This window comes from Hypomesus transpacificus, chromosome 15 (assembly GCF_021917145.1).
Source record: "Hypomesus transpacificus isolate Combined female chromosome 15, fHypTra1, whole genome shotgun sequence".
Lineage (NCBI taxonomy): Eukaryota > Metazoa > Chordata > Actinopteri > Osmeriformes > Osmeridae > Hypomesus > Hypomesus transpacificus.
This window is the reverse complement of record NC_061074.1, coordinates 5,067,167-5,094,147: the sequence shown is the minus strand read 5'-3', so window position 1 is coordinate 5,094,147 and position 26,981 is coordinate 5,067,167. Positions and strand designations below refer to the sequence as shown.

General features: G+C 46.9%; 1 protein-coding gene across 1 annotated transcript; it reads right to left on the bottom strand.

Annotated features, from left to right (window-relative positions):
- Nucleotides 1-49: 49 nt before the first annotated feature.
- On the bottom strand, nt 50-24,998 carry rap1gap2a (RAP1 GTPase activating protein 2a). Its single transcript, XM_047035205.1, is given in 23 exon segments — nt 50-135; nt 231-301; nt 431-533; nt 821-953; nt 1,181-1,279; nt 1,663-1,775; nt 2,065-2,161; nt 2,163-2,218; nt 3,190-3,330; nt 3,486-3,572; nt 3,749-3,820; nt 4,137-4,292; nt 4,632-4,761; nt 4,952-5,052; nt 5,278-5,361; nt 5,931-5,984; nt 6,070-6,148; nt 6,420-6,523; nt 6,880-7,098; nt 7,551-7,583; nt 9,919-9,954; nt 16,338-16,422; nt 24,433-24,998. Coding segments are annotated over 23 exon segments (2,211 nt in total). The 5' UTR covers nt 24,582-24,998; the 3' UTR covers nt 50-126.
- Nucleotides 24,999-26,981: the final 1,983 nt, after the last annotated feature.

The following is a 26,981-nucleotide window of genomic DNA, read 5'->3' as shown; positions in this document are numbered from 1 at the left end:
TGGTTTAGTGATTCCATTGTGGTATGCTGTTTCTGTTGTTGTTATTTTGTTTTGCAGTTATTGGTGTTTTGTTTCTCCATCAACCACCATTTCCAGTATGTTTGTTATCACCAGGCTCTTGTCCGGTTACTCTGACTGTAACACACAGCCAGACAGACAGTTAGGGTTATTTTTGGCACACAAAATAGCTCACAAGACACAAGTTCTGCTATAGAGTTCCACATCCTTACTGTAGAGGAGTGGCTCAGCTTGTCGAAGCGGAACTTCAAATTTGACCTGGGCGATGTTTTAGTCTTCACATCTGGATGGACATTCAACTGTTAATAGAGATGTGTTTCATGAACGTGTTGTGTGTGTGCTTGTGTGGATGTGTGTGTGTGTGTGTGTGTGTGTGCGTGTGTGTGGATGTGTGTGTGCGTGTGTGTGTTACCAGTAGGACTGCGGCACATGATCACTGGGGTTCCAGAGCTTTGGCTCTCAACACTGAGAGATGGGTTGAAGATGGATGAGGAGGCGTTGGCAAGGTGACTGGCCTGGAGGAGTAAGAGGAGGAGGGAGACATGATAGAGGAGGAGGAGGAGTGAGGGGTGGAGGGGAGAGAGAAAGGTAGATGGTCAGGAATAATTCTGTTACTAAACCATGAATGTTTTTAATCACCAGCTGACATTATGTTTGTTTACTCATTAACTGTAAATGAACACACACAATTGTACTATTTTTACAACCACTAATATTGCAAGTAGATCAGAATAGATAAGATTCCTCAACATCCTCTCCTCCCATCTCCTCAACTCTCCCTTCAAACTGTCCCTCTCCTCACCGATGTTTCCAGCTCCTCCAGGGCCTCTGTCTCTCCCGTGGTGCTGCTGAAGCTGCTGGTGGAGGAGGAGGAGCGGGAGATGTTGGGTCTGCTGCTGCTGCTGCTGCTAAACTCCTTCAGCTTGACAAACGGCCTGGCCACAGAAGAAACAAAAGGGGAAGAAGGACAGGGAAGGGACGAGAGGATGGGCTGTGAATGGGCCGGATCAGCTTCCATATGGATGCACCTGTACCTAAGTCTCTAGGCTTTGTTGGGTAAATTAGGTATGCAAATAGAGCTTTTAGAGAAGCTCTATTTGCTATTTTATAGAAGTTTTGCTGAATTCTTGATTTAAATGTTATTTTTTGAGAGGTGTCTCACCTCTCCTTGTTGGGACAGATCTCTGGTGAGCTTGGGTTCGAAGATGTCTCCGATCGCATTTCCTGTGACAGCGGGCAGATTTCTGGTGTCTTTGCCTCGCTATAAAAACATGGCACAAATTAGTAGGAAAAGGATGCAGGACCAAGACTGGCCTGGGGATGGACCACTTCAGACATGCACAGCGAGAAACAAACCCAACAAACGTGCAAACCGTAAAAAAAAACATGACATGCAGTTTGACAAATGACAGATGTAAGAGGTTGACTGAATGCGACATTTTCCTTGGTGTTGGCGTTCTTGCGAGTTTTATTGCACCTCTAGTATGATAATGGTCAGCCTAGGTCGATTTGTTTATGTAAGCCTAGTGTCATCTATAAGTCATGTGAGGAGGGGGTTCTCTGCTGGCAAGGAATGCTAGCACCAGTATTTTCAGGATATAATGTTCCATTCTAAATTTCTCCGACAGTGTCTGAGGTGCGCACCTGCGTGGGTGCCTCTCTGTGGGGCTCTCAGTGCTGGAGTGGAGGCGGGGGAAGAGGCCAGAGCGACGCTTGACCGGACTCTTCATGGGAGACTTGGCAGACAGCCCTGGAGGCTGAGTGGAGACAACATACCAGTTTGAAAAGCATCAGAGAGGAAGAACTTGCGGTAATGCTACAACACTGCTATCAAACCATCCTGACAGAACCGCCAGTCATGACATTATTAAGACCTTCGCACTGCTCTGCAGTCACACTTACACACGCATACACACACGCTCTACACAGACCAAGATACAACACAGGGACACGCGCTCAAACAAACTGACTCACAAACCCAATCACACATACACACAGAATACCACACACTCATACACACAACCACACAAACACCAGCCCTCCCACCTGACTGACCGTGAAGGTGCTCTTGGTGCACTCGCTGGAGCTTTGTGGGAGCCCCCCTCCACTGAGGCTGGCTGGGACCCCCCCCTCCGGGGCTACGGTGACGATGGGAGCCCACCATGGTCTCCATGGAGTGGCTCCTCACGCGCATGGCCCTCTACAAGAGGGGAAAGCAGGGCAGAGATGAGAGTGTAGACAGCAGAGTTTGTTGGCGTACACTTGTTGACAGTGTATATGATTAAAGTTATTCAAGTTGTCCATTAGAGGAGAGGTTGTTGCCCCCCCCCCCTGGTTGTGCAGTGATAGTCATCTTCATGGTGTTTTTGTTGCAAAAATGCTTTGTCACTTGACTGCCAGCAGAGAGAGCTATTGTCCAACCGAAGTGAAGCAAGGGTTCAGTGTAGTATTCAGCATGACAACCAGCCGGGAATCATATTCAAAGTTACTTGTGTTGCTAATTACTGTATATACTATACCATTTCATGACATACGTGTTCATTCTATTTACTTATACTAGATACAGATCGTGGTTTTAGTCAAAACTGGACAGACAAACTGAGATTTTCCACATTCACTCATGAAACAAAACACCAACATCAGTGTGGAAAGTGCATTATTGTTTTAATGTGTACAGAATATGCTTTGTGTTGCATCTACATTCTACAGTGACTGAGAAAAATAATAAATAGTGATTGCAGTGGTGGCCATGAGAACAGCGCCTCCAGTGGCTAAATGAGTGCTGTGCAGCAACATTGCCTGTGAACAATGAGACAGTAAATACCAGATGGTCTGACAGAGACCATTAACATCCCTCAGTCACTCCCCAGGAATACAACAACTGTGGATAAGAGGGATGTGGGTTGTGTAGAGAAAGACAGAAAGAGATACAGAGGGAAAGAGGGAGGGAGAAATAGAAAGAGAGTAAGATAGAGGGTTGGATGTAAAGTGGACACCTGTAGAGAACGACATTGGGGGTCTGGTGGGGGTTAGGTGGGTTTCAAGGGGTTCGGGTGAGGGTAGAGAGGTTATGTGAGGGTAGAGAGGTTATGAGAGGGGAGAGGGGTTATGAGAGGGTAGAGGGGTTAGGTTAGGGTAGATCCAGAGTATGAGACAAAGGTTGAGCTTCACCTTGAAGGACTCCAGCAGTCCCCCGTGTCCTCCGTTCTCCAACCTGTCCTCTTCCCCCGCCTGGCCCAGCCCCAGAGTAGCCTGGGTTTGTCTGTGCAACTCGTCATGCAGGTTATCCAGCAATGCAGCTCGTGTTCGTCCCTGCATACACACACACACACACACACACAGCACACCACCACCATTGGAACCATGGTTACGTTACGTATCATACGGTTATAGTGTCTGACAGTGTCCGTCTGCCTGTCTGCCTGTCTGCCTGTCTGCCTGTCTGACTGTCTGTCTGCGGCTCTGACCTCCAGCTTGGCGAACTTGTCAGACTTGTAGCAGGCGTTCTCAGCATTGATCAGCTTTGTCAGCAGGAAGTCGCGGAACTCAGGGCCCTGGGGGTGGGGGAGGAGGTGGGGGAGGAGGTGAGGAAAAAGGGGACATTCATCAACCCCATACTGAAGTCAGTTTTGTCATTTAACTTTCACAGTGAAAAAAACTCAAAAATCTTTCTTTTACCCCCCCCCCCCTCTCTCTCTCTCTCTATCTCATATATTTCTCTCTCTCTCACCTTCTTGAAAACTGCTGGGTTGGGGAGAGGTGGGCCAAAAGTAGGAACGTCCTCCCTCGCTGTAACAGACACCTGCCAACACAGCAGTCCTGTTACTTAGCTTCTGCATAACAGTAGCTGACAGGCCCATCCACAGCAGCATCAGTAGTCATGTACAAGGGTATTTCGTGTTTTATGGCTTCAATTTCTTACCTGCAGGGTGTGTGACATGGGTTCTCCTGCTACATTGAAGATCTGAAGGTTTGTTTGATATGTTTTTTTCCCGACCATGTAGGAGGTGGGTTCTATGTGGGTTCTATGTGGGTTCACACACTACCACACAGGTGGCGTGTTCTATGGGTTCTCTCCCTACCTCGTAGATGTTGTGTTCTGTGGGATGTCTGCCTACCTTGTAGGTTGTATGTTCTGTGCAGGGGTTTTCTGCCTGAACCAGCACATATGCATGCAGGAAGTTGGAGGCGATCGTGTCCGGCACAAAGGGCGTGGCCTCTTCCTGGAAGACGGCCGCCACAATGTCATTTCCTATGTGCCTCTTCCTTTGGAGCTGCAGAAGAAGAACGTAACCCGGCCAACACAGTTAGTTATTTGACCTTCCTTGAATATGCCTTGGACAACTGGGTAGTCTAATTATAGAGTACAACCTTAGTCCATGACCAAATACTTGGCCCATGGTGAAATATAGCATAGATATTGCATGTGCAATGCTGGAGAGAGGACTTTACAACAGAGCTGGGAAGGACAGTTAGTATTACGATATATACGTTCATATAAATATATAAATCATATACGTTAGTATATGATTTACTGAAGGCCTTTACCAGAACCATTATGACCCAGAAGACCTTTCCTAGAAGGCCCTCATGTGTTCAGTAACATTTTGTACCTGCTGTATGTCCCCTTCGGTGAAGGGTAGCTTGGTTGAGACGTGGAACATGATCTCTCTCTGACGGAACACCGTGTAGACGGACTCTGAACCCGTCTGGCCGTGAGACACGTCCAGACCACCTCGGAACCTGGGGGGGGGGGGGGTGGGGGGACGGACGGACGGACCGTGTTACACACCTGTGGGAGGAGCCTACGTTTGTCTGTCTGGCGTTGTGTCGGCCTATCAGTCTGTCGGTTGATCTGGTCTGTCTGGTTGGTCCATATGGTTAGTCTGGTCACTTTGGTCTTTCTGGTTGTAGGTCAATCCCTGCATCTCACCCTTTGAAATCGTGCAACTCGATGTTGTCTCCAAGAACACTAAGGAACTCTCTGAAGGCTGGAGTCTCCTCGCTGTTCCCAAACAACTCCTCCTCCGACGTCTGGAGGAGAGGGATGACAACCGGGAGGGAGAGAAAGAGAGAGATATAGAGGGAGAGGGAGAGGGAGAGGGAGAGGGAGAGGGAGAGGGAGAGAGAGAGAGAGAGAGAGAGAGAGAGAGAGAGAGAAAAAGGAGGGAGGAATCACATATATCGTGTCGAGTTCGAGGAAGAAATCAGACCACCACCCCCCCCCCCCCCAAAAAAAAAGATGTGTAACCAGCTCACCTGTCCGAACTTCTGGTAGATTACGCCAAACTTGAAGGTATTGTTCACCTCGTGCTCGTCGTAGGCCACTACAAGCTGGGAACCCTGCATCAGCACAGCCAGTGGGAGCGGTCAGAGTTCACCCTTCAGCCCTTTCTTTTATCGTTTTTAACAGTGCGTGTTACAGCATTAGAGTTCCAGTCTAATCTAAAGACCAATATTCCAGTGCACAGAAAGATAGAGAGACAGGTTGCCCTGAGGGAGGTTAGGGTTAGGGTTAAGGTTAGGGTTAGGCTGGGAACCATTTTTGGGACCATTTTGGAGTCAGTCGGCTGAGCGAGACAGAGAGCAGATTGTCGCCGCCTCAAGATCAGCCTGGTAACAGATGGCTTTTACTGCCCCTCAGGCTCACAAACAGACTCACAAAAGCAGCTGCACGACAAGCAGCACAGCACAGGGCTAACACACTTGTTCTACACGCTCATACTCACGCTCGCACACCACGCCACGCACACAAACACAGATGGAGACCTGAGTTGGGTCTGTCTCTGCAGTCACTAACCTGGGCTGTCAACTTAACATGTACACAGTTACAGTAATAACCAGTACAGCCAACCTAACATGCTGCCCTACCCAATATGGTCACTGTGCCTTTGGTAGAGGAAAGGTCTTACCCGGGGGTAGAGGGCAGGATTAAACTTCAGTCCTGTGACGTCATCACACAGCAGCTGAAAGGGACAGAGGGATGGAGAGATGTGAATCCAGGTGACTGACGCCACTGGAGGACTCTGAGCCGTGGTGAGTGAGACTGACCTTGGCAATCTGGGGGACGCTAGGGAGCTGGCTGAGCCCGGCCAAAGAGATCCGGTCATGGTGGGTTTTGGTCCGGGACCTGAGGGGGAACACACAGACCTCGGCACCATTCAGACTCACACCTAGAATCCTCTCTACAGTCTGGTAGGAGAAAAAGATGTTTGGGAGGGTGTGAGCTAATGTTGTGTGTGTGTGTGTGTGTTTGGGGAGGGTATGAGTCTGTACTGACTAATCACTGTCTGTCCTGGGGTGAAGCTGTGACCCCAAGTTTGCCTCATTTTCCCCTCTCTACATAACCAATAATGTCTGAGCACAAATGCCTGACCTCTGACCCCCCATCCTGGCTGTACCTGAGAATGATGCGTAGGAACTCCTGTCCTTCAGCCTCCTCATGCTTCAAGGACATGATCAGATTCCCCAGGCTGCTGCCTGTACAGTAGTAGTTAATATGCTCCTGTGAAGGACAGAGTGGGAGATGAGATGGCGTTAATGCTACAGTGGGGAAAAGCAACTCGACTGTTTTCATTTTGTCATGAAATGTTAAGTATGAACAATGAGTCCCAAATGCATGCATGCACTGTATTAGACCATTACCCTTTTAACAAGGTCAGCTCACTTCTTTATAGTGTATTTTTTTATTTATAACATTAGAGAGAACATGAAATATACTGTCCTTGAGGAGAAAACAGTAAATGGAGACATTAACTGAGTAATGAGAAAATACAGTGTGGACCACTTTGGAACACCAACACACACACATACAGACAGACCCCCCTCCACCCACCCCCCACCCCCACTGTCCTCACTCACCCTGCCAAGGAAATGTTTGCGGAAAGCCCTGGCTGTGCTGTTACACTCCAGGCGGAAGCCGAAGCCCCCCCCAGGACTCATGCCCCCCCCGTCGTCGTCCTCACAGAAGCTGCTCTCTGACGAGGTGGGGGTGCCCGCAGCGGCCTCGGCATCCTCAATCCAGTAGCCCCCGAACTGGGGAAGGATCACCTGAGGGTACGGCCCCCCCTTCTCAAGGACCTGGGGAGTGGGGAGTGATTTACTGTAGTCATACGAGAGAAGACTTAGAAGTAGTCAAATACGCAATCCATCAACAGTAGGAAAAACGTAATTGCACCATTGAAGTGTTAGTTGGTGTGCATTGTAGAGAGAGATCAATACAGCTGAGCACCAGCACGCAACCCCCCCTGGAGCACAAATCGGGGTGCCCCCCCCCCCGGGGGGTACCCCCCCCCCACCACATCACGGACATATGACGTGGCGCGGTTGGTGCCCTTTGCTGGTAGTGCAGGAGGGTTAATTAGGTAATGGATGCACTTCGGAAAATGCCGCCCCCCTCTTCATGCCGCCCTAGGCGGCTGCCTATGTCGCCTACAGGAAGGACCGGCCCTGTGTGTGTGTGTACGTGTGTGTGTGTGTACATGTGTGTGTACATGTGTGTGTGTGTGTGTAGTACAGAGTTGCTGACTCACGTCTTCTATTCTTGGGTATGGGATGTAATCATCCTGTTAAAGAGGAAGAGAAAAGCAAACACACACAGCATTTTGTGATCTCTCACATATCAACAACGCGCTGCATGAACAATGACTCAACAGTGCAGAATGGAGTAGAAATAGGGTAGTCACAGAACAGCTGCAAGCATCGATAAACACAAGAAGAAGGGGCAAAACACAATCGCACCTGCCAACGATGCCACGCAAGGAGACGTAGGTTCATTTGAACCACATGAGTGAGACTGTCATCCTTTGATGATGTCAGCGATGAAACGACAGCTAATGTATTAACTGTTTTTAGCCCAGAAGCTGTTTAGCATTCTGACCCTACAAAGGAATGTATCACTATAGCCTAAATGCTGCATGTCCATGTTGAATGGAGACAGTACAGCAGTAGAGGAGAGTCCAGTGTTACGTGGTCTACTTGGTATTCTGTCTTGGGGTGTACATGCCACTATTTCCGCCAGAAGGAAGGACAGCGACCTCATTTGAGGACAAAAAGAACACACTTTTGCTACCTCAGATTCAACATGTTTCATTTGGAGAAAGGTCATGTTAAGTAAGTGGGAACCATTGTAGAGGCAGGCAGGGCCAGTCTTCTTTTAGCACTATCAAAAATCTACTACTGCAAATGGACCAATTCGGAAAAGTGGACTTGATAATAGCTGTATAAAGAGTAAAGTTGTCCATACACCAGAGGATGACAGCTCAGTACAACCAGCAGTGAACAAAAGGTAGAAAATACAAATCCATAAGCAAGGTACATGGGAACACAATCACAATGGGGCATTCCGGAACATGGCGGCCTACATTGTACAGCTAATATGTGTGCATGTTTGCTTGTGAGTGTGGGTGTGCATGGGTGTTGGAACGTGTGTTTGCATGTGTGTGGGGGTGTGTTTGTGAGTGTTCGTGCGTGTCAGTGGTTCAGTATACATTTCCAACCTTGTGTTTCTGCGAGCTTCCTTTAGTCTCCTCAGGTTTGGAGACCTGGTGAGGTCGCAAGTGCAGCGTGAAGATGAAAGAGGACAAGGGTCAAAAAGCACATCTACTATCTTAGCTATCAGAAAGATTTTCTCTTCAAAGACTGGTGGCCAAAAAACAATTGGATAAATAATCTTATTGGAAAGCATGAAGGCTGTTTGCTCAGTACAATGCAATGTTTACGTTTTCACGGACCTTGCCATTTCCATTGACACATCCTGAATTGCACAATTATCCTCCAAGTGGAAAAACCAGCAGGGATTACTACAAAGTAAGTGAGCCGGAGGTGTGGAGGTCTGACAGAATTTGAAGACCTGATAAACACATACATATGCAGTATATAGAAAAACACACACTTACTACCAACTCTCTTAAGCTTTTCACCATTTAATAGGGTTTTGTTGTTTATTGCAGACCTGAATTCAACACAGTTATGTGGTTGGTTGCCTTATAGTGTGATCCAATCTAGTTTGGTTAGTTGTGTGTGTTTAAGTGTTTGTGTGTGTGTCTTTGTGTGTGTCAGAGGAAACAGCTGTTAATCAACAGGAGGCCTTATAGTATTTCTGGTTTGAACTACTCCCTGACTTAATGCACCCCTCTTCGATTTCCTCTGAGACCAACTATCTGATCAGCCACTCTAGATCGTGTGTGTGTGCGTTCATGTGTCTGTCTGCCTGTGTGTGTCTGTGTGTCTGTGTGTGTGCATTGGTGTGTGTGTGTGGAGTGTTCTCTCTCACAGCTACCATCAGGTTCTATTGATCTGTTGTTCAGTCCGATCACTCTCTAAAAAAATCTCTTTTGTTAGCCTCAATCAGTCATCTTCGACCCACCTCCTCTCTCCTCTTTCTCTCCTCTCAGCACCGCCCCGCTCTCCCTTCATCTCTCTCCACCTATCCATCCACATAGAGTCCAGGCCCCTACGGCCCCCACAGTACAGGGCAGAACTCAGAACCGGTTAGGACAGGCCAGATCAATGGTTCCTCTGAAGCAGGTTCACCAAGGACATCTCTACACAGTTCCGAATGAGCCTCTGCCCAGCCCGCACATCATCCAGTCAGAGCCTCAGACATTACCCTGAAGACTCAGCTTGATAGCGTGCATTCTGCAGCTTGGAAAGGCCTACAGCAAAACATCGAGTCCCTGCTGATTCTGACCTGAGCCCACTTTCACATGGCCCTGCTAGACAACCAATGAGTGATGGAGAGGTTGAGAGAGTTAAAGAGAAGAGGTGAGAGAAGGGGAATAGTGAGGAAGTGACAGACAGAGAGGTCAACGTGAAAGACGGAAGGAAAAGAGAGTGACAGAGAGAAAAAGAGGAAGAAAGAAAGGGAGTAACCAACAGAAGTGAAAGGCGCTTTCTTACCTGCATCCTCTCCAACATGTCGAAGAACTCTGCAGACTGAAATCAAGAAGAATAGAGGACATGAGACATCATTACAAATCTTTCACTAAACGATACAAAATAATAATTTGGCGTTCATACTGTATACAAGTCTAAGCTATTGGTTTTGGGTTAGCAGTCAGGCATTTGGTAAAGTTAAGTGGACGAGAGTCCAGTGTAGCCAGCAGAGTTTCTAGCCAGGGTGTGAGGGCAGGCAGTAAACTCATATATCTCCATAACCTTGGGGGAGGCCAGAAAGGGTTACACTCCCCTCACACACTCACACAAACACACAGATAACCAACACTTCCTTAAAGCCACACAACCCAGCATCACACACCACATAAAAAAGGTGTTGGCATTTGGGTCCTGGCACAAAAACATCTTTCCTGTTTGTCGAGGGTTTGACTTGTCAGGCTAACCAGGATGACTAAGGGGCTATGCAGGAGTGCCATGAGATGACACAGGGAAAAACTGATGAAATAAAGGAGGAAGCACTTTTTGCATTGTGAACATTCAGCTGACATGTTGCAAAGCTATTTCACTGTATGTGCATGTCCTTTATGTGTTCTGCGATCAAACTGCAAGGTTGACTGACTTTTTAGTATACGTACAGTATATATCGGATATGGTCTGTATTAGAGTACTGCATGTATCATTTGTACAAATGTAATTAAAGCTTCTGTCATTATTGACTTGATACACGAGAAGTCAGGTCAAAGCTACTAATAATACTACTAATGTGAATTAGCATTATTATGTTGACCGTAGCATATTAACAAGTCTTCAATACAAATTCATTTCATATACAAAGTTTCAAAACCAATCTGTCCTTAAACAGGAAACAAATCATTCAGAACAGGTTTATACAGTTATTTAATCTTGTCTATTATCAGCCACAACTATTGCAGACTTAGTTTTGGACGTGTCAAGTTATAACCAGCCGTCATATTGCCACAGGAACTGATCAACGATTGATACAGCCAGTAAAACCACATGATTACAGTCACTGCAACTCCTGATCATCAGTCCAACAGTCCAACCTCAACAAGAGCAAGCATCAGAAAGGTCCCAAACAGTCATACAGGCTTACCTTCACACAGACTCACACTTACTCCTAAGGTTAGCATAACACATTTTAAAGCAGTAAAATGGCTGTAGTATGTGTCCTCAGGACTCACTTGTGAGGTAACAGGGAAGCTCCCACAGTTGGCTGTGTGTGTGTGTGTGTTTTGAGTTATGACAGATGTTAATATTTAACCTACCCCGGGCAGGTTCTAATATCACATACAGAAGTAGTCCAGCAGAGTAAATAAAGCTGCACAGACACACATGCACACACACACACACACAGACTGCCTGATGTGTGCCAGCCTAGTTTGCTAGCTGTCTCAAAGTCAGTCAGTGAGCCTTGTCCTTCCGTTTTGCCTGCCTGCCTTCGCAGCAGGCAGGGATCCTCTGAGGTCACTGACGTGGGGAGGGGTGGTGGTAGGGGGTGGCAAGGGGGGGTCTTGTTGGGGGGTTAAAAGGCCTGGAAGCTGAAGGGGGTTTGTGTAGTTCTATCAATTAGGCACCAATCTAACTGACACCCTGTGGAGCACAGGCCTCAGTTACAGGAACAAGGTCATAGAGCCCAGATGAAGCATCCTGCTGTCACTGTCTATCGGTTTTCTTTCTATTTTTTCTCTCTCTTTCCTCCTTTCACTCTACTCACCCTTGGCCACACATCTCTCTGCCCTCTGTTCTTTCAAAGCGGTTCGTTTTTTTTCTCCCTCCGCCTCGTTCGCTCCCTCTCACAAACTCCCTCTCTTCTTCTCCACCTCGTCTCGCTGCCTCTTTACTTCTCCCTTTCTCTCTCTTGTATTTCTCTTTCTTCCCCCCTGCCTCCCTGCCTCGCTCTCTCTCTCTCTCTCTCTCTCTCTCTCTCTCTCTCTCTCTCTCTCTCTCTCTCCCTCTCTCTCTCTAGAGCTCAGTTCAGCAACAACATCTCTCTTATCTCCCACGGCAACACGCCGCGTCCGCCCATGGCCAAGTCAGATTACAGGAGGGCGGCGCTGGGAGAATTGAACCCCCCCTTCCTCCTCCACAATGATGACATCCACCGTCTGACACACACACGTGCCACTGCACCACCACACACACTTTAAAGAGCCTGCATGGAGGATCAAAACAGTCTAGCGGTCCTTATCAGCTACACTTAAACCATCTCACACACCACACACAGAGATAATCGTCTATTACAGAGCACCACTGCAGAGAAAGGCCCTTAGCAAAATCGTTAACGTAGTTAGTACTTAAATCAATGTTATCGACAATAGGCAGTAAAATAACACAATAAAGTCTAGCATTTATGGTGCGACCAGGAGAAAGAGAGAGGTAGGATGGAACCTGAGATGTTATCAGTATGATCCTGGCTGACTAGAGGTGGAACCACTGGGCAACTAAGAGGCCAGGTCAGCCTGATCTCCTGCCTGAATTGGTTAGTCCTACTCTGGTCAAAGCAAAGCCCCGTCTGGGTGTGGGGGTGGGAGGAGGGTCTCTAGCTCTCTTTGGTGATTAGAAGATAAAAGTGACTGTTTGTAAAACGTCATGCACTATACTAATCTGGCACCTGCAGTGTACAGTATGCATGAACACACACACACTTAGCACACACACTACTCACACATATACACACACTCACTCACTCACTCACACAAGTAAAACATTATTGTCTGACAATCAACAAACTGTTTCCCAACTCACCTCCACTCCTCCCTTGCTTATTCAAATGTGAAGACTTGAAACTATTCTGGTGTTCCCTTCCTTCTCTCTCTATCCTCTGTCATTCTGAGCTCAAACAGGACAGACAAGTCCGGGTGTTAGCTGGACCATGTCTTAAAGTGGAACAGGTCCTTTCTGTGTGTCTATACCCACACCCATGCACACTCCCAAACACTCCTACACAGGCTCATATCACTTTCTCCCTAGCTTCTGGGAGGGAGCGTCTCACTCTGTTGACATGGCTGTCTGGGAGTCTTTTTTGAAGCTTTTAAGTGTTTGGTGAAAATTGTTTTCATAAATGCAATTAAAATGGTCCAAACATGCATTATGGATGGCATGGACAAGACCTGAGCCCGTGATTCCCACTCCGATTGGGCCTGCCTGATTATATCAATAGTAATACTGGTAAGGGTTATTCTGTGGTTCTGTCGGTTGATTGTCTTCGACTGTTTTAATGTTTAGGCTCATATACGCATTTCTTCTCAAGGCTATTACTGTGTTATTAGAGTCTACAAATTGGTTTATGCTTTCATTCATTGTCAATGTTCCTTACATGATTCATATTGCAATATATTATTTATATTATTTGGGGATTCAGGGTCCCAGCCACTGTAGAGAAGGATTTGTAAAAACAAAAACAAAGGTGGAATCTGTGCCAAAATGTTAATAACCTCCCTTTAAAGCTTAAAACAAAAGAATTCGGAAAGAGACTGATTTGGAAAGTGGTTACCCGCAGCATGAGACACACACACGTAAACAAGTACACACACACACATAAACAAGTACACACACACACCCTGTCATGTTATAGTTGTGCTTGGCACCTGACTCAGGTGCTAATGGAATGGGCATCCCAAGTGGAACGCTGTTATGTGTACAAATAAAATCAAATCAAATGTATTTGTATAGCCCTTTTTACATGCAAGCATGTCACAGAGGGCTTCACATACGCCATAGAACTGCCCTTCAACCAACCTAAACCCTCAAGGAAGACAAGGAAAAACTCCCCGAAAAACTCCCAACAGGAGAAAAAATGGAAGAAACCTTTGGAGGAGCAATTCAGAGAGGGATCCCCTTCTCCAGAGACGGTTGGTGAGAGAGAGGAGCAGAACACAAGCTAAACATAGTCATACAGTGTCAATAGCTGCCCTGGTTTCCCCAGGTATGTCAGCGGACACAGGCACGTAGGCTAAGTGTGACTGTCGGTAGGTGCCCATGAGAAAGGTGGTAGTCTGGCAGGCCAGGCTGGCACCAGGACACTGGAATATTAAAGCAGGACCCCTGAGGGGTTGGCATTGTTTGACCGTTTTTCAAGAAACCTGCCATTGACCACTGTTCACCGAAGACAGACAATATTCTCAGCTGGTCGACTCAATCTGGAGCAAAATCGGATGTGTGGATGCTGGGGGATAAACAAATCAATACAGACAGATGCATATGTATCCAGCTGAGGTTGGGTCAGCGGAGCAAATCTGAGGGTAACGTTTAACCGGGCTGACTACTGGAGACACTGTGATGCTAAAAACTACTGACTCACTGCTGGCTTACTGGCCAGGCTGGCACACACTGGGGCATGTTGTGGCCTTTCTAAAGCTGACTGTTGACTGAACGGTGGTCTATTAGCTGATGAAACTTGATCAGCATGTTATTGCTCAACAAATATTCCATCATCAGAAGATGATACAACAGCTAAACTCACTTATCTTGTTCAACAACTTTGTCAGGTGACATCCACTTTTTACCCTCACACTGGGAAAGTGTCAATTTTGTAGATGATAACTACCCGGAATAACCCTCACCTTCAGACCTCCCTGCCGTGCATTCTGTCTTGCTCTGTCTAAATGTCTCTTTGGCACTCAGGCACACCTACTGTACACCTACACACACGGCAACATGTTCTTTCTCTGATTCTTTCTGCCTCCATCTTCCCACGTCTCTCTCCCGCTCGCTTTCTGACCCAGAATTATTTATTTCTTTGCTTGTCGTGCTTTCACCTCGTCTTCCTCCATCTTTACTCCTCCTCTCCTAAGCCCACCTCAAATTGTTCCAGCTTCAATGAGGCTAGAGAAGGGTGCTTGAAGGTGACTGCCGTACTGCCTCCTTCCTTCCATCACCAAGAATTGCTCTCATATGTCAACCATTCAGGGCATCTCTCAGCACATCCCCACCTCTGTTTTTACCACAACATAATAACATTGCAAATACTTTAGATGTTTGTTCAACAGAACCTTTGTTCTGAGAAAAGAGCACTCCTTAAAGATTTTTTTTTTCCAGTGTTCTCTTCTTTTTGTTGATGAAGTGAACTTCCCAGTAGCAGTAGAATTTCTATGAAACAGCAGCAAAGTTCAAGCCCCAGCATCAAAGACTCACAGAGGGTTAGGACCACTGAAGCCTGAGGTCAGACTGAAAGTAGATCCTCATCCTTGTTGGTTTTAATGCTGTCATGTAATGTTGGCATAAAGAAACATGCATATGGATGTACTGTATGTACTATGACTTGCAGTGAAACTTGTGTCTTTAAAGTATCTTTAAGTTAGAGTCCTTGTTCTGAACAATTCCCTATGAGGGTCTTTATTGACTTTGAGGCAGGATGTCATACAGTTGTGTGATTAGGGGCCTTTCAGTGTGGTTTTGTCGTAAATAATTATTCCAGTTCCCGTGTATAGTGAAAATAAATCAGAGTGTCTAAGTGTGGAAAATCCTAAGTCCGTACAGGTCAAAAATAAACTAAGTCCAAAGGTTGAAAATTATTCCAAGTGTAGACAAGTGAGAAATAAACTAAGTCCAAACGATGAAAATTATTCTAAGTGTTGACCCGTCAAAAATCAGGCTAAGTCCCAACGTTGAAAATTATTCTAAGTCCAAACCAGTCAAAAATCAGGCTAAGTCCCAACAGATGCACTGAAACTCAGAGTATTGATGCAAAGGTTTATTCCAACACAGGGTAAAAAAGGTATCCAAGTGAGTAAGCTCCCAAGAGCAGACTGTCCGTTTCTCTCCGGACAGTCCCTTTTATACTGTATTTTCTGCCTATTATTTGTGTCATTTTTTGCTATTGGTACAATACAGTTGGTCACAGATACATTATGCATCCTCACATTATTGGTACCTTTCTGTTGATGACCATTTCTACGCTTTGTCACCCAATTGGCCCCTATACTAGGGTTTCTGATTACAGAAGCTGGGTCACGTTGGCATCTCTGTCCTTGCATAAATCTGACCATGTCCAGGCTCGTGTTGGGTGCACACTTATCTTGGTTTGGAGGAGTTTTCCTGCAGCTTGGCCTTATGTGTACGTTCTAATTTACGGCTAGGCCTCTGCATTCCTTAGAGTGGTACTTCCCTATCTTCCTTTGCTAAAACCAACGTTTCACACCTCTATTGTTTTTACTCAGTCAGAGCTTAGCATCACATTTCCCATAATACAACTTAGAGTATAATATAAGGAATAATTGAGACATTCACTTTTCAATTAGATAGTTCCATAAATGTAACCCATCTCCATCATTTTCAGCAGGGTGACGTAATTCTCTTCATCAGTTTATCCTTGGTTGGCTCACAGAGCGGTGTGTGTGTGTTTGTGCGTGTGTGTGTGGGTGCGTGCATTTGTAGACAAGCCTATGTGAATTGTTTCCTACCTTCATAGATGGTGGGGCGGTGCGGGGGGGAGAGGGGGGGCAGTCTCCCAGGGGGACATTGGAAATGGTCAGGAGTTCCTGCTTCCTGTGGAGACAAAAGCAGACAGGAAGATGAAGATGAGGAAAATGATGATGAAGTATACCGCAGGTCCAGACATTGAGGGGGAGGGTGTAGGCTGCAGGGTGAAGCCTGGATGAGAGCTGCCTCAGCCAGCCAGGTGTGGGAGAAGCGGTGAGGTGTGTGATGGCTTTCAGTGCCTCTGAGGACAGGTGTCAGCAGCACATCTCTCGGATCTCAGACGCAGACACTAGTGAGTCACTCTGCGCTATTTAACAGACAGATAATGTCCAGTGGGCTCGTGGCACTTGCCAGCTCCACAAAAGTGTGTGTGTGTGTGTGTTTCAGTCCCAGAGGAAGCATGGAAAGACTGTGATTTCAGGAGAGGTTGGGCCACATGTTATCTAGCTGTGCCTTCACCACTTGGAGTGAATTCACGGAGTTGAAGATGTCGCAGTAGATACACACCAACATACGCTGTCTTTGTGTATATGGCTGGCAATTTTCTGAAAATGTTATTTCCCCCAAAAGCCACCAAGAAAAAGGGGTATTTGCTGTTTTTGAAGTCAATTTCATACATTATCCCACTATTGTTCTCATCATTCCCAACAATCAATTAGCACCACCACTTTTAAAAGCCTGCCCATGAATGTATGAACATACTCAGATTTAAACTGACCTCTCTCTCTATTCTGAGAAAAATTGTGACACCTTTGCAAGACAGGTCAGGAAAAAGAAACAATATGTTATTTAAAAAGTTTCTTCTATTATAAGAATAGGAACATGCATCTGCATGTTTAGTGTACAGTGTGTGGAAATGTTTTGAACTGTGGAACAAACGAGTCGACAATTTCTTAAAATTAGAAAATTTCCAAGGTATAAAATTTAATTGTGAACGACCCATTTACAGAGGAAATGACACATGTCCTGACCAACATCTGGATACTGCTGTCTTTGTAACATGCAACCTTTCACTTCAAACACATCCCTCAAACAGTTTCCTCCTAATCAATCTACGTAGATCCTCCACAGCCTCTACATCTGCCTCTACCTCTGCCTCTACTTCTGCCCCAGGTCCAGTCCTTGCCTTAGCCCAGCCCTAGCCCAAGCCTCAGACTCACCATCTCACCATGCAATTCTTTCCACAGAATCAGCACTCGCACAAAAGAGCTCTGTCTGTCCCAGTCTTTCATTACTGCTGATTCTCAGAGTGGCCAAGGGTGGACACTAACTAAACACAGGCATACTGACTTTGCACACACCCAAAGAGTGCATAGCAACCACTACAAATCCAGGGAAACTACAGTCATTTCTTTGTCTCATACTTAGTTTCTGTTGCACTTTAGCTGTTTTCACTTCTGCTGTTAAAGTGGGAAAGCTGTTTCAGACCTCTCTCCCTTGGGCTGGCAACTGTGATGTGAGCATACAGGTCTCTGTCTCTCTGCCTTTCTGCCTCTCTCTCTGTTCCACTCTCCCCCTCTGCCTCTCTCTCACTCACACTCTCTCTTTTTTTTCTCCCTCTCTTTCTCTTATATATACAGTCTCACAGTGCCGTGGGTGGGTGGTGCTGCATGTGTGGATGTATGTATGTGTGTGTCTGGTGTGTGTGTGTGTGTGTGATGTACAGCAGTGTTGTTGTCCTTGTCGCCTGTCCCCATTGTAATGAAGCAATGTCTGCATCACCATGAGAGCAATGGGGGGAGGGGGGAAGAGGGAGGAGTTGGAGGAAGAGAGGAGTGGAGGAGTGGAGGGGTGGAGGGTGGCCAGAGGGAGGGAGATGCAGGATGACAAAGGAAAACCGAGCCGACAGAGAAGCACAGAAGGTCGACAGAAAGAAGGGACAGAACAGGACCTGCCTTTAAAGGGACGGTACAGTCCGAGTAGGCACACACAGACACTTTGATACAGAAAACAAGAGAAAGAAATCCTGTCTACTGTTTCAGTGGCCATCAGCCATCCCTCACCAACACAGGTGAGATGGTGAACATCAGTAAATTGTGTCCCTTTCTATCTCCTCCCAAATCCCCGATCCTCCTCATGTCAAACAGGTCACTCTAAAGGTGCCCATTTATATTCTCTGACATTTATACCAAGGCAGCAGGATTTGGAGACAGACATAAAGGCAGAGACCCTGGCCATGCCAAAAGAAGGAACAGGAGCCGTGGAGAAAAAGAAAGCTAAAAGGAGTGCCACGGCATCACCACATCATCTACCGTTTCTAACTTCCAACATCAACACAGACGCCCCTCCCCTCCCCTCCCCTCCCCTCCCCTCCCCTCCCCTCCCCTCCCCTCCCCTCCCCTCCCCTCCCCTCCCCTCGCCTCGCCTCGCCTCGCCTCGCCTCGCCTTCCCTCCCCTCCCCTCCCCTCCCTCTGCCCTCACTCCCTCTTTATTACTTCTAATTAGAGTTGATTCATTCCTAATGGCTTCTCCTCTGCAGTTGTGTTTGTGTCATGTTCCCCTGGTGCATCCCCAAGTCTCATCTCGCTGCTGAGAACACCCAGGAGGCAACCAGAGGATAGCATGAGGGCAAGGTGAAGAAGAGGAAGAAGGGAATGACGGAACGGAAGGCGGAGAAGGGGGAGGTCGATAAATAGAGGGAGGGAGGTGGGGAAAGATGTTCCAACCAATTAAATCATAATTGTGACTTTCTATTTTGAGCCCTGATACAGCATCTTGTTTGACGAAACTCAATCATGTTTGTGATCCTCTTTCAAAGACTGTGAAAATAAACGCAGCTCCAACCAAGCCTCTAATGCTTTCGACAGGCTGCGTATTAAATGGACCGCAACACTGACGGCATGGCAAGTTCATCAGCTCAGTTGCAGTGCCTTTGATATTGTGGAGAGAGAGAGAGAGAGAGAGAGAGAGAGAGAGAGAGAGAGAGAGAGAGAGAGAGAGAGAGGCCTGGGGTGCAGCTCTTCCACTGGCACCTTACTGTACACATTGTGTCCCACAGTAAAAAAGACATCATCGTTGTCCTCTTCCTCATCCTCCTCATCCTCCTCCACACAGCCATCATTGCCGTCATCCCCATCATTCTGTAACACCCATGGCTATGATCCTCTTCCTCCTTCTCTCCCACGACCCGCCCCAGCTATCATCATCATAATCATTATTATTTGTAGTGACAGCAGACAGACTTGCAGCATCAGACCCTGTCATATCTGATGGTAATGGCTGCTCCCTGACACAGATCTGGATCAATTATATGTCGATCTGTCCTATAGGCAGAAATGCAAACAGAGAGAGCTTCCCCCCTGTCACTCCTTAAAGGCCACAGCCAGACCAGCACACACATGCATGCACGCACACACACACTCACACAAGCACACACACACAAGAAGAACCCACCCACGTACACACACATACGGATATGTGCACACACAGAGCCATGGTATTCTGTAATCAGATTAATGAAAATGTATGGAAGCTGTGTGTTCCCACTGAGTTCAATGTTCCATGTCTGTGTCACAACACCAGGTTGTAAGATCCTATTAGAGCTCATGTAACAGGCTGTCTGCATGAAGTCGATCGCTTATTTTCTAGACCGTGCCTACTTTTATATTCATGTTATCAATGGGGAACATCTGCATGGTGGCAGCAATGTCTGAATAATTATTTATATATATATATTTATATATGCATATATATATGCATAGGATCCATAAAAAGTACAGTATTTAACTTAATCTTAAAAAAAAACTATGTTTTTGTTAGATCCAGATAAGTGGAGTGACCATCTACTGAAGCTAGCTGGACAACCTGGGGTGATGTGTAGGCCAGCTGGTAAAGGGACCCTGGGAAGGATAACACGACTTCAGGGGCCTTAAGCACGTCAGGTAATCAAGAGGGTCAACAGGACTGTTTTTTCCTATGAAACCCCGTCTGTGGTGTGTAGATCTGCAGGCTATATACACATACACACACACACACACACACACACACACAGAGACAGAGAGTCGAACAAAAGAGACAGCAGGGGGAAGAAGGGAGGGGAGTCGGGTGGACTGACCAGCTAGTGAACCCAACATTCTCATTATCAATGACCAGGCACACAGATGAAGGCACTGACACACACACACACACTGCCACAGATACACACATAAGCCAGGGAATAATTGGAATTGCTCTCTCAAATGACATTTGGAAATAATTACTACCGCAACATCAAGGCAAGCAAATATGCAATCAATTTGGATTAAATTGAGTCAACACTTTCATTTAGCTTTGTTCTTGCAGAGTTACGAAGCTTCAGCAGAGACCTGGCTTTCAGATGGAGACCTTATAGACTGCAGGAGAGAATTTCATTTCAGAGAGAGACCATAACACACATACAATACACACTCAACAAGCAGGGTCAGTTATTGCCTTGACATGGGGAGTCGAGGTAGAGTTCAGGGGTTTGGGGGACGCTCAAGGACAAGTCTGACAAAACTAGAGACTTCATTTGTTGCCACCTTTCTCTCCCTGGGCTGAGCTACTTGAACTACATCGCTTTTGATAAACTGGTAGTTTAGTCACACAATTGAGCAAGGGCTTTCACTAGGCTGTTCATATAGTGCCATACAGACAGACAGAGCCTGGAGACTTCTGTTTTTAAAAGGATGGTGTAGAATGAGGAGCAGAACGCCTTCCATCCGTGTTGCCGTGCCAGCAGCTCCCGACAGACGATGATGGAAGGTTCTGGTGTGTGCCAACAGAACCACAGGGGCAGCAGATGACTTGGCAAGCCTTCGCATTGGTCCAACTGGACACACACACACACACACACACACACACATGCACACACAGGAGAACCTGTTGATGCCTGATCACACCCTCACACTGATTATGCTGGTCGTGCCTCTGCTGGTCTGTTCCGCTCCTCTGTTCTGTTGTCTAGTTCTCCACTGCTCCGCTCCATTGCTCCACTGCTCTGCAATCGACTGCTCTGTTCTGCTGCTCTGTAGGGTTGCTCTGTTCTCGATTTCTCTGTTGTAATGCTGAGCTGGTCCGTTGCTGCTGTTTTGTGGTGCTGGCTTCTGTTGCTCTGCTCTCTCATTACACTCATCCTCCCTTTCTCTCACCTCACCTCACTCCTTCCTTCAGTCCCTCCTACTTGCTCATTACTTGTATGATTGTCAAAGTATTTTCCGTTCTACCTCCATCTGTCCAGGGACCCATCCAAGGGCAGGTATTTAAAGCAGGAGGCAAGGTAAGAAACAAAGTCGGAAAATGCTTTCGATGTCTGCCGCCCTCCCCCCGTCTCTCCCCCAGCCCCCAGTGAGGTGGCCGAAGAGGGGTGTTTCTGTAACTGAACACCAGGAAAGGTCTCACCCTTTCTGGGCTCACCTCCAACACACTGTTATTGAAAGAGCCCCCAGGAAACTCTGTGTCCATGTGACTGTACAGTTCTGGCCCCAGCTTTAGTTTCTACTAATTGCATCAGGTTAAATATAGGAGGCTTTCTAACCCTTTATGGCAAGGTGGGATACACCTTGAATCAGTGGAAGCAAAGACTGTGCTTCCAGACAAGGTTTTCATATTCTTTCATTTTCCTCAACTAAGCCTTGATGAAGACTAATGTGGTAATATTCCGAAGAATGTCTGAACCTCTGAACCAGTCAGTCTGCCCAGACACCACGTGTGACAGAGAGAGAGAGTTTAGAGAGTGATGAATGATCCAAGAGATGAGGAGAGAAAGTGAGATGGACAGGAGAGAGAGAGAGAGAGAGAGAGAGAGAGAGAGAGAGAGAGAGAGAGGGAGAGAGAGAGAGAGCTAGAGCTAGAGAGAGAGGGGCAGAAAGAGAAGGAGAGAATGAGGGAGGAAGATAAATAATTACAGAGAAAAAGAGATTGAGGGAGAGAGAAGGTGAAGGAGACGGAGAGGGAAAAGATGAGCGCAGTCTAAAAATACCCCCTCAATCCCAGGTTGCAATATTCTGTAAATAGGGCTCAGGCAGTGTAGTGGTTGGTGGGACGTCTCAGGGCACTTGTTAGACAGACAATGCCACCTCATCCATTACCGGGCACAGATCACTGGTCCAGTCACACACACCAATGACACATGCACACACACGCTGTCACTCCGTGTACCCTTTCAGAGCTGCAGAAGGATCAATCAACACACTCACACGTTTAAGGAAGTCAAAATGATTTACTGTGTGTATGTGGGCGGGGGGGGGGGGGGTGCTGACAGGGCAGTATCCTTGCAAACCCAAACAGCTGCTAATCACAACTGTTTCAAAAAGGGAGACAGCAATACGCAAAGAGAAAGAAGAAAGAAAGAAAGAATCACAAGAGAGAGAAAGGCACTGGAAAGAGGGCTGAGTAAGAAAATAAAGAGAGGTTGTTTTAATTGAAGTTGGAGAATGGAGATGGCTTGAAAAGGAGGGTGAACGGGTGATGACAAGCAAGACATGGGGAGAAAAAAGACAGACAACAGAATAGACACAATCATGCTTGATGATTCATGCCGTCAGAAACTGTTTTATGATCAAGCACATACACACCATACAGTCTCTCTCTCCACATCTACCTGCAACGACTGAGGTGAGGGGAAGCAAGTTGAGTTGTCTCAGATACCGTGAAGGTCCCTGGTGACTTTGTGATAAGAGTCAGATTAGAAAATGTTCAAACACACACACACATGCACTCTCACTCTCTCATTCACTCATGCAAACATATGCACACCAGAACACATTAAAACACTGCCACAAAAACACACATCCACATTTCCACAAATGCATACACACTTGTGTCTGTGGGGGAGTGCTGGAGCAGGGATGAGTGTGGTTAATGCTAATCAGAGACCAGTAGGGGAGTCTAATCAGGGTTTTAGAGTTGATCAAGAGTCCTCAACTCTAGTTAGACTGGAATTAAAGCCCCTCGCTGCCTAGGAGAGGCTTCAGGTGCTCCTCAGGGAAGGAGTAGGCCAATCAAACACTTCCACACAGGCACACACACATGCACACACACACACGCACACTTGCATGCGCAAACACACCAAGGCAGATAAATGCATTTACTCAAACACGTCCACACACAAATACACATACTGTATGTGAGTGTGCATACAACAAGTTGTTTTGCCTTTATCAACAGACAGAAAGAGAGATAGAGAGAGGGGGAGAGAGAGAGAGAGAGAGAGAGAGAGAGAGAGAGAGAGAGAGAGAGAGAGAGAGAGAGAGAGAGAGAGAGAGGAAGCCCTGAGGGTGTCTGAAACTCTTTCAGTTTTTTCTTTCTCACTGTGCTGTGCAATTGCCTTCATACATAAAACAAACCGACACACAAACAGGTTATACTTGGTACTTTCATAAAATATGTTGCCCACTTTGTGTGCTGACAGTATTGAGACAATTATTTTGGTCTTCAGTGATTTCATCAAGAGTGTGTTTAGTGTGAGGTACTACTGTGTTTTCACTGTGTACTTTTTTCCAGGCCAATGAACCAGCAAACATAACCATATGTTTAGCCCTGAGTGGACTGACTCAAGCTAGATGTACAGAGAAAAAGCTCGGACTGTCACTCTCTAGTTACCTCCACTCCCTCCCACTACTGTACCTCTATCGCTCTCTATACATCTCTCTCTTATTCTCTTGTTCACATTGACTCTTATCACTCTCTCTTTCTCTTATTCTCTAACCTGTGTCTCTCATTCTCTCTTTTATTTAAACTTTCATTTCTCTCTCACACACTCTCTCTCTCTCTGTCTGCCACATACGTAAGACACATCTACCTTTCACAATTCTCTTTCTCTCCAGTCAGTTCCACTGACCCAGATACACGGGTGTCAGACACACACAGGGTGTGGGTACACAAATATACACAGAAAAACAAGTACATCCACTTCAAACCATTGGTCATCGTCCAGTCAAAGAAAAGGTATTGCATTGTACACAGTCACAACACTGAACTATTCAAACGACCAGCTACTGGCATGTGAAAAAGCTGGCCAGTACAGCTGTTTCAGCCTTCCCCTCTGGGAGCTGCAGTGCAGAGTGGTAGTGCTGGGCGCACAGCCAAAGGCACCAGGACCACGGAAAGTTCACCTACTGTTCTCTCTCTTTCTCTCTCTCCGTCTCTCTTTCCTTCTCCCTCTCTCTCTCCTTGGCCCGTCTGGACTTGTGCAGAAGTCCGATCAGGATCACAGCAGCTCTGATCCCGGCCTTCTTGGAGTGGACCCTCCCGCTGGGCTCCGACATGGTTCTGGTCTGGTTCTGGAAGCTGGCAAGGTCCTCAGACTTCCCTACCAGCCTGCGATGTGTCTCTATTTCAAGTTCCAAATCACGTTCCAGAAGCCCCAGGTTATGATGGTCAATTCTAGCAGTGGAATATCACAATGTTGTCGAACCAGCGTGTCATCCAGGGTACCAGATTAGGTCCTGTTGGTCCTTTTTCTATCAGCACTGATTGTTCTGTGGTTCCTAATCAGAAGCGTTCTGCCACACACAGCCTCACAGACACAGTGAATGTGGCTCCTCATCTCTGTCTACCTCTCTGCTTCTCACACGCACCCCCTTCCTCTGTTTCTGTATCTCTCTCTTCCCCTCACGCTTGCTTTCTCCACCTTCCTGTTTCTTTAGCCCTGCCCACCTTCAGTCTGATAGGCAGGGCTTGGTATTGACTCCACCCCTCGCTCCTCCTCCTTCTGCTTTGCCCTTCTCTCTCCCTCTGTCCCAGTTGTCCTCTCTCCCTCTCTCCATCTCTCCATTGCTCCCTCTCTCCATCTCTCCATTGCTCCCTTTCTCCCTTTCTCATCCTCTCTCTCTCTCTCTCTCTCTCTCTCTCTCTCTCTCTCTCTCTCTCTGTGTGTCTCTCTCTCGAGCAGTCGCCTCTGTCCTTCTCTCTCTTTCTTTCTCAGAATCTGAATTTATTTACCTTCCTCATGTAAATCTCATTTCTCAGTTCTGTCGGTTGTCATTCGACTGGCAGTGATTCGGCTAGATTTCTATCTAGTTTCCGCTGTGACCTTGTTGTTCTTTCACTCCCCCCATCTTTCTTCCACCCTCTCTCTAAATTGCTATCTCTCACTTTGGTTGTAATCTCAATTCAAACAGGCTAATCAGCATATCAGAAGGCTTTGTGGTTTTCCAAGGACATCGGAATATAAGCATGACTCCGAACAAAATGAACCATTCAGTAGCATCAATGTACAATGTGTGAGAAAACATGGGGGTGTTCTATCTTTCTTTCTCCATGCAATTCCTCGCACACAACCTCTTTGTTTCTCTGTCCCTTTCTCCATGCCCAGATTATTCGAAAGCTCCATAAATACTACAGAGCCCTGCTCCCAGGATGCACTGCACCCATTCTGTTTTTTTTGTGGCCACCTGTTCCTTCTCCTCTCCGAGCTTACTTGCTCCACTCAGTGAGTTCCCTCCTTCCCTCTATTACATTCTTACTTGCTTCCTCCTTCCTACCTCCATTCCTTCCTATCTTACTTCCTTCATTCTCACCTCCCTTCTTTACTTCTATTATTAGTTAATTTATACGTTCATTCCATACTTCCAGTACAGTAACTCCTTTAATTCCTTACTCAAATACCCCTTTCCTGTCTTCCCTCTGTCTTTCAACGATGCCAGATTCCAATTTCAGAGGTCTGACTATTTGACCTGGGCTGCCCTCTGAGCTGTGTAGTTAGCATGTTAATGAGGACCTGCTCTGGTATTCAACCTCATCAACCCTCAACAGCAGAGTCTCTTTGATTGACCCCCCCACACACACCTCCCCCAACACAAAATATGGAATGTGCCAGATAACTCTGTCTGTTCAGAGACAGTATTTAGAATCAAGAGCAGAACTAGACCAAGGGAACAACAAACATGACAGCAAATATGATAACGAGGTGGGGATGCAGCTTAGTCCCCCCCCCCCCCTTTTTTCTCAGCGCCATGGTTACGTGACTGCCGCCCCAAATCCTGCCTGAAGAACCCCTGTCTTCCTGTTCACCTTTGAAGACCTGAAATATGGCCAACCTACAGGTTATCTGAAGGTCACATGACCCACAGAGGGCCCACATACTGCGTGTGCATGTGCTTGTGTGTGCAGGGTGGGTCTCTTGGGCCGGGGTGTGAGAGGGATGAACAGACAAACAGCTAGCTATACAATCCACCCGGTGAGCTCCAATCCACACAGGGATTCTTTTGTAGCTACGGTCGTGGATGTGTCCACATACAACTCCATCCTTTTATCATGCGCACACAGATCTTCAAACACATACACACACACACACTTTCAGGTAATGATCCCCTCAGTGTGACTGTTCTCTAGGGGTCGCACACCTCTACTTCACCACCCACCCCCCCCCCCCCCCCACACACACACACACACACAAACACACGCACACAAACAAACTCACACACCATTCCCACCACCACAGGGGGCGGCCTTGTACGTCATTGGGGGCCCAGGGGACACCTGTGTCCCTTGCTGTCCCCCACAGACAGAGCTGACAACCTGCGTTCCTGTCTGTTCCACATGCCCACGTCCAAGCCCACACACACACGCAAAAGAGATGAACCCACACAGTGACAGCAAATTACACACAGCACCCATCCCACTTTATCACAAACATTCCTCTGCCATTGGAGCACAACTGACAC